Raw genomic sequence first — 8,075 nt, 5'->3', positions numbered from 1 at the left:
AAGTTACTTCTCCATTGACTTGTATAGAGACGGTCGCCCCCTGGTGGCCTTTTGATAGAATGCAGCTCTAAGTTACTTCTCCATTGACTTGTATAGAGACGGTCGCCCCCTGGTGGCCTTTTGGTAGAATGCAGCTCTAAGTTACTTCTGCATTGGCTTCTTTTCAGAGGACAGGAACTCCCCACCTGGTGTGAATGGGTGAATGACATGTGACGTAAAGCGCTTTGAGTGGTTGTAAAGACTAGAAAGGCTCTTTATAAGTACAGAACATTTACTATTTAACATCCTTTGTTGCACCAGTGTGTGTTTATATGAGTAACTGTTCCTAGTAAGTCTGTACCGGTCACGTGACTCCACCTGTTGAAGCCAGCGCTGTATTACTGAGCTCTGACTGAACCCTGGTGGTCATTTGTTAGTATGACGTTCATTCATCATGTAACTGATGTACCAGGCTAAATACTTCATTTGATGCCAAAGTGAAATGATTATTATTACTGTGTGCTGCAGATATCACCAAACACACATACAATAACATTTTAAATCCAGGTTAAAAACATTTCTCTTCTCCTGAGCTTATGATTGAGCTCTTTTAAAGCACTTTACATTTTAATCTTTCATTTGCACTCTTTGTCCTTTTAATGATTTTAAAGCTAATTTATAATTTTATGCTGCAATCTTATATTTAATGCTCTATTCTAGCATTTTATGTATGTCTTCCTATTTTCTGTACTTTGTTTTTATTATGGGGGGGGGGGGGGTTAATTGTATGTTTTAAGTTTCTCAAATTACATGTTTTTCTGTTTTATGTAAAGCACATTGAGTTGCCATTGTGTATGAAATATAAATAAAACTGCCTTACCTCTAAATGTACTACAGTAGAGTAAAAGTACCTCTAAATGTACTACAGTAGAGTAAAAGTACCTCTAAATGTACTACAGTAGAGTAAAAGTACCTCTAAATGTACTACAGTAGAGTAAAAGTACCTCTAAATGTACTACAGTAAGGTTGAGTGGTGTTTTATTGTTCCCAGTGGCTGCAGAGCTTCTTCTTTTTTTAGATTAACAGTGTAGGTTTTTGTTTTTTTCATGGTTCCTGATATAAATACATTCATAGAGTCTATAAAACTATAAAAGTCTATAAAGATAACAACATACTGAGGTTACATGAGGAAAGAGATTACTGTTCATTATAGAATTTAAACATCATCAAACTAGATTAGATCATGACGTCAGGATTGTGACTGTTTGAGAAGCTCTAATCTAATCTAACCTGTTATCTACCTCTAACCTGATTTTATTTCATCTGATCTGATAATGAGACACACACACACACACACACACACACACACACACACACACACACACACACACACACACAGAGAGAGAGAGAGACACACACACACACACACACACACACACACACAGAGAGAGAGAGACACACACGTGTCGGGTCATAAGAGGACTTTATTTTTATCAGTTGCCTCTCGACAGATTTTTGTTGTTTCACTCGATCTGCTGAGTTTCAGAGCTGACCTCTTCGCCGTCGATGATGTCTTTGGTGATGATCAGCACCTTGCGGGTCGTGTTGGTCGTCATGGTGCTGTTCAAAAAAAACACACAACAGGAGGGTCAATGAGGCTCTTTTAGTGTCTCCATGAGGTTTAGTTTAAATTTAAAGGGTTAAAATGTAGAAACTAAACGTATGAATAACTTCACACATTCTTTTTTTGTGGACCCAGCATCAAATTTCTGCTTTCAATCCATTTAGAGAGAATATATTAGAGGATTATGGTAAAAATGTCTAAGTGGTGTAACCATCAAAACTTTGTACCAAATAATTGAACATTGTTTAAAAACAGTAAATAGTCAATAAAACACCTTCCTTCCTTCCTTCCTTCCTTCCTTCCTACCTTCCTTCCTTCCTTCCTTCCTTCCTTCCTTCCTTCCTAACACCATATCAACTAGTTAGGCATGATCTTACATCCTTCCTTCCTACCTTCCTTCCTTCCTTCCTACCTACCTAACACCACATCAACTAGTTAGGCATGATCTTACATCCTTCCTTCCTTCCTTCCTTCCTACCTAACACCATATCAACTAGTTTGGCATGATCTTACATCCTTCCTTCCTTCCTTCCTTCCTTCCTTCCTACCTAACACCATATCAAGTAGTTAGGCATGATCTTACATCCTTCCTTCCTTCCTTCCTTCCTTCCTACCTAACACCATATCAACTAGTTTGGCATGATCTTACATTATAACTTTTATATTAAATAAAGCTAATGGAATACTACCTAGCATTTTATACAGTGAGACCAAGGCAGCGATCAGCACAGACACTAAAGGCAGGAAGGGGGAGCATTTACAGTGTGACACGCAGGTAAGATCAAGGGTTAACTAAGTGGGGGGGCGGTTAGGGGTTAGGGGTTACTTGGTGGTTCTTAGGTGGTCAGTTGACAATGTTAACTGCAAGGAGTCACAACAGGAGGAGGGTCTACATTCATCAGGGTCAGTAATGATCAAGGGCTGTGACGTCATTAGCTCAAGGTGTTGCTCTCAGACGACACTTGATTGCATCATTTCGGTCCACTGCCACAGCAGCTACGACCCGTCTGTGGAGCGTCAGAGCAGCCAAGACGCCTCCTAAATGCTCTTACACCGGATTAAAACCTGAAGAGTTTGGTTTAGACCTGCTCTATGTGTAAAGAGCCTTGAGATGACTTCTAATCCAGAGGGGTCAAACATGCGGCCCGTGGGCCAGAACCGGCCCGCCGGGGGGTGCAATCCGGCCCTTTTCCTTTCTGTGTTCTTTTCCTTCCTTCCATCTTTCCTGCTTATCTTCCTTTTTTCCTTTCTTCGTTCCTTCTTTCCTTCCTCCCTTCTGTCTGTCCTTCCTTCACTATCTGTCTTTCCTACCTTTCTTCCCTCCTTCCTTCCATCTGTCCTTCCTACCTTCCTTTTGTCCTTTCTTCATTCCTTCTTTCCTTTCTTCCTTCCATCTGTCCTTACTCCCTACCTTCCTTTTTTCCTTTCTTTGTTCCTTCCTTCCTTCCATCTGTCCTTCCTTTCTTTCTTCCCTCTGTTCTTCTACATTCATCAGGGTCAGTAATGATCAAGGGCTGTGACATGATTAGCTCAAGGTGTTGCTCTCAGACGACACTTGATTGCATCATTTCGGCCCACTGCCACAGCAGCTACGACCCGTCGGTGGTGGCGAGGTCGTGGTGAATTTGAGTTAGAGCGTCAGAGCAGCCAAGACGCCTCCGAAATGCTCTTACACCGGATTAAAACCTAAAGAGTTTGGTTTAGACCTGCTCTATGTGTAAAGTAGGGCTCTTTGAGCTCTTAGCTTATGCTGCTATAGGCTTAGACTGCCGGGGGACCCCCATGATGCACTGAGCCCCTCTCTCCTTCTCCCTCCCTCTCTCTCTCTATCCATCCATCTATATCCATTAACATTCATGTTCTATTAATGCATCAATAAGCTAAACTTCTTCCACTTCCTCTCCTCCTTCCTCTCTCTCCTCTCTCTCTCCTTCCTCTCTCTCCTCTCCTTCCTCTCCTTCCTCTCTCTCCTCTCCTTCCTATCCTTCCTCTCCTCTCCTTCCTCTCTCCTCCTCCCTCTCTCTCTCTCTCTATCCATCCATCCATCCATTAACATTCATGTTCTATTAATGCTTCAATAAGCTAAACTTCTTCCCCGGAGTTGTCTGTGCTTTCTGATCTCACAGGTAATCTGGGCCTGTAGACGTCTCTCCTCTCCTTCCTCTCTCTCCTCTCCTTCCTCTCTCTCCTCTCCTTCCTCTCTCTCTCCTCTCCTCTCCTCTCCTCTCCTCTCTCTCTCCTCTCCTTCCTCTCTCTCTCCTCTCCTTCCTCTCTCTCCTCTCCTTCCTCTCTCTCTCCTCTCCTTCCTCTCTCTCTCCTCTCCTTCCTCTCTCTCTCCTTTCTCTCCTCTCCTTCCTCTCTCTCCTCTCCTTCCTCTCTCTCCTCTCCTTCCTCTCTCTCCTCTCCTTCCTCTCTCTCTCCTCTCCTTCCTCTCTCTCCTTCCTCTCTCTCTCCTCTCCTTCCTCTCTCTCCTCTCTACCCCAACCGGTCGAGGCAGATGTTCTCCCACTCTGAGTCTGGTTCTGAGGTTACTTCCTGTTAAAAGGGAGTTGTTTCTCTCCACTGTTGCTCATGTGGGAATGTTGGGTCTCTTTAAAGTTAAAACCTGAAGAGTTCGGTTTAGAACCTGCTCTATGTGGAAAGTGCCTTGAGATAACTCTGTTGTGATTTGGTGCTATACAAATAAAGATTGATTGATTGATAAAAGACAGAGACCTAAACGTGGGGGTATGGGTATCTGATGAAGGACTCAGTTGGTATCGGTATCACTTTGAAGGGACTTGGATTGGTGCTGGTAGTATAATCCTTTTTAAATATTACCCAGCTCTAGTTCTGGTCCACTCACCTCAGCTCTCCGTCCAGCAGCCTCCTGTACTCAGCGATCTCCATCTCCAGTCTGGTCTTCATGTCCAGCAGCATCTGGTACTCGTGTCTCTGACGCTCCAGGTCGGCTCTGAGCTGGGCCAGCTGCTCCTCCAGGCTGGACACCTGCCTCTGGTAACCGGTCAGCATGTTGCCGTACCTGCCCTGGGTGTCGGCCAGGGTTCCTTCAAGGGACGCTTTCTGGAGGCAGAGAAAAGAAAAGATGAGATTTAGAAAAGATTCACAAGAATATAAAATGAGTGGGAATGTTAGAAACCCACCATGCTGAGCTGCGCTTGGAGCTCGATCTCCAGACCTTGCAGCGTGCGTTTGACTTCTGTGATCTCAGAGCGCGATGACTGGAGCGTCTCTGTGCTCACTGCCACCTCCTTGTTGATCTCCTCTGACTGTTAAACAAACATGAAAGTGTGTTTTAAAGTTAACACATATTGCAGATGAAACTCCACTGATTCTTTGCTAGATTTAATACATTTCTTTGTATATTACTCTCCATGGTATGTTATACTTAAAGGCTTAATAGGAACATAATGACCTTATTAAAATGTATTGGATATTTGGATTGCCCTGATTAGAAATATGTTTATATCTGTGGTTTAAAATCATATTCTGTCACCACTCCACTGTTTGTTCCCTTTGTTTATTTTCACATGATTTTATCCTTTTTTATGCTTTTATTGTTTTTAATGGGTCAAGAATCTTGAAACCAGTGCTTGCTTGCAGTTACTCGAAAATGTAATTGTACTGAAGTAAATGGGGATCGCTCTGACTGAAAATTGTTGTGTCATTAAAAACATGTTGTCTTATAGAAGGTATATTTCAGGGTGTGTTTAATCTCAGTAAAGAGTTTCTGACACTCACCTTGGCCTGGAACCAGGTCTCCAGGTCTTTGCGGTTCTTGTTGGCGACGGTCTCGTAGTGTTCTCTGATTCCCGCCATGACGTTGGACAGATCCTGCTGAGGAGCGGCGTCCACCTCCACGTTCACCTGGCCGCTCATCTGAGCTCGCAGAGCCAGCAGGTCCTGCAGGACCAAAGATTCAGTCAGTCAACTACTTTTAAATTTGTTTTTATCAAGATACAATTATATATTTTTGTTCTTCTGAGTTTTCTGTCAAATCAGCAGTTCGGAAACATTTGAACATTTGAACTTGATTGTAGTTTTTTGGAGGTATTGTATGTATTGTATGTTTGAACCCTAATCCAGATACAGACGCCTCTTTTTATCTTAGTTTGAAGCGTTACCTCTTCGTGGTTCTTCTTCAGACTAATCAGCTCATCTCTCAGTGCTTCGATCTGCATCTCCAGGTCGGACCTGCCCAGCGTCAGCTCGTCCAGGAGCCTCCTCAGACCGGCGATGTCGGCCTCCACGCCCTGACGCATCGCCAGCTCATTCTCAAACCTGCAAAGAAAATTAACAGAATCAAAAACGTATCTACTAACCACAGTGAGATGGGGGGATGTTTTAGGGGAGTTTTGGGGGAAGTGTATCTTTATTTATTTGTTGAGGTCAAAGTGTGTTAAAGCTCAGGTTGTTTGTGACGTGAAGGTTCAGGGCGTGTCCACTCACTTGACTCTGAAGTCATCTGCTGCCAGTTTAGCGTTGTCAACGGCGAGGTAGAGAGAGCCGTTAGTCCGGGTGGCGTGAAAGATCTGAAACACAGCAGACGTTCAAGATGTTGGTTCATTTTGTAATTATTGACTCTCTAGATTTAGTTTGTCATGCGGAGGCTCAAAGACAGTTTTTATTTGATCAGGATTCATCAAGAGTTCATCTGATTGAGTAACTCTATTCCACATTCAAATTAAAGGACAAAGAAAGTCAGTCCTGCCTTGGCCTTTGTTTCACATGAATGTAAAGAGGAAGTACAAAGGTACATCTAATTTAAAAATGATGCAAATGAAAGTCAAATCTGCCTCTCATTGCTTCAGTTGTTTTCTGTGTTCTCATGTGCACGTAATGCAAAACCAGCAGCCGTGCAACTCCAAGAGCCCTCGCTGAGATCTGGGTGTGGCTGCTCCTATACTCGCTCTGCAGGAAACAACACACCATGTTTGCAGTGTACACCTGAACGTGGCCGCAGGGCTTTTATGTCAGTGAGCTGCAGTTTGCTGAGGATGAAGCTTTTGTGTCGGGGAAGATTTATTTTCACCATAAAAAGCTTCCAGACAAACAAAGCATCTCAGATTCCAGGCAGCATTCTTGTCTGGATGATTTCACATGATCTCAAGTTTCTGCTCTTTCTTTTGGGCCTCTGCTATGATAGGAACAAGCTGTACTCAGAACCAGAACCTGGACTCACCTGGTCTTGCAGGTCATTGATGATGGCCATGTGACCTGTGCAGTCGTGGCCCTCAGGTTTGGTCTTGTTCTCCAGGAACTGTCTGATCTTCAGCTCCAGGTCGGCGTTGGCGCTCTCCAGGCTGCGTACCTTGTCCAGGTAGGTGGACAGGCGGTCGTTCAGGTTCTGCATGGTGGACTTCTTGTTGTCAGAGATGTCGATGGCGTCTGCCAGGTTAAAGCCGCCGCTTCCGGCACCAGCAGAGGAGAAACTCCTGGGAGCGCTCATGCTGGAGATGCGGACCCCGGAGCCTCCGGCGCCGCCGTACACGCTGGGGGCCCTCATGGAGCCGAGGCGGTTTCCACTAGAGAAGTTGACGGAGCGAGAGTAGGAGGCCATGGTGGAGGAGTGTGTCTGCTCTGGGTGGAGAGGAGAGAGTGCAGGAGAGGCTGGACTCAGCTCCTTTTATGTCACCTCATAATGAGGGAGGGTTTGGGTTGTCCGGCCCCTCAGACGCAGCAGGACGACAAACAGAGCAACCACACATAAATCACAGCAGGAATCTTAACTATGTGGCTGTTGCACAATATACATCACATATCATAAAACCTGTGTTTGCTCTACTATCAGTATCTCTACGTATCTTTAAGTGACTCAGTGATGTTTGTTCAGCTGTTCCTCTGTAACAGCAGCAAGTTATATTTGATCTAATCTGAATCAGATTGTTGAACATTTCAGCTGAAAGCCCCCCCGACCCTCCTCTGTCTCACCTGGATTCCTCTCTGCATGTCCCAACCTGTATGTTGGTGCTTCTGGACGGTTTTCTCTCCTCTGTTTGATATGCCAGCAGACAATGAACGCTTTGTTCACTCAGGCTGTTTGCTGTCATAAAACAGGGCAGGAAACAAGCATGTGTTCACTTTACAGCAGCTGTGTAGTGCATGTGAGGTTTGCTGACGAAAAATGTTCAAATTCAAATCTAAAAATACAACAAAGTACTGCATCAGCTCCTCAGTTCATGAATTTAATAAAGTAGAATGTCAGAGTTCAAATCTTACGTGTGAAGCCAAGAAAAGAGATTTTAAAAGCCCTGCTGTTGCATGTTTATGTTTATTGAGAGAACTGTGCACAAGAAACATTCATACAGGAAAGTGATCAGGTCTGACTTCTGCTCCGGTACTCTCTGCACAACATTCAAATCATTTAAATTCATTCTTCAAAGAGACAAAGAACAAAAGCAGTAGAAGCTGACAGAGACGAACCACTGTCCATAGAATTAGATTACATTAGAAAAATAAACTATTTAAACTT

At 44.0% G+C, this 8,075-nt stretch overlaps 1 protein-coding gene across 1 annotated transcript; it reads right to left on the bottom strand.

Moving 5' to 3' along the window:
* Positions 1–1,502: 1,502 nt before the first annotated feature.
* LOC128378402 (keratin, type I cytoskeletal 13-like) lies at positions 1,503–7,193 on the bottom strand. The gene is given in 7 exon segments (XM_053337907.1): positions 1,503–1,583; positions 4,421–4,666; positions 4,747–4,872; positions 5,345–5,506; positions 5,728–5,884; positions 6,053–6,135; positions 6,786–7,193. Coding segments are annotated over 7 exon segments (1,233 nt in total). The 5' UTR covers positions 7,164–7,193.
* Between the last annotated feature and the right edge of the window lie 882 nt (positions 7,194–8,075).

The sequence above is a fragment of the Scomber japonicus genome, chromosome 18, assembly GCF_027409825.1.
Source record: "Scomber japonicus isolate fScoJap1 chromosome 18, fScoJap1.pri, whole genome shotgun sequence".
Lineage (NCBI taxonomy): Eukaryota > Metazoa > Chordata > Actinopteri > Scombriformes > Scombridae > Scomber > Scomber japonicus.
The sequence above is the reverse complement of the archived record's forward strand: the minus strand, read 5'-3'. Positions and strand labels throughout refer to the sequence as shown.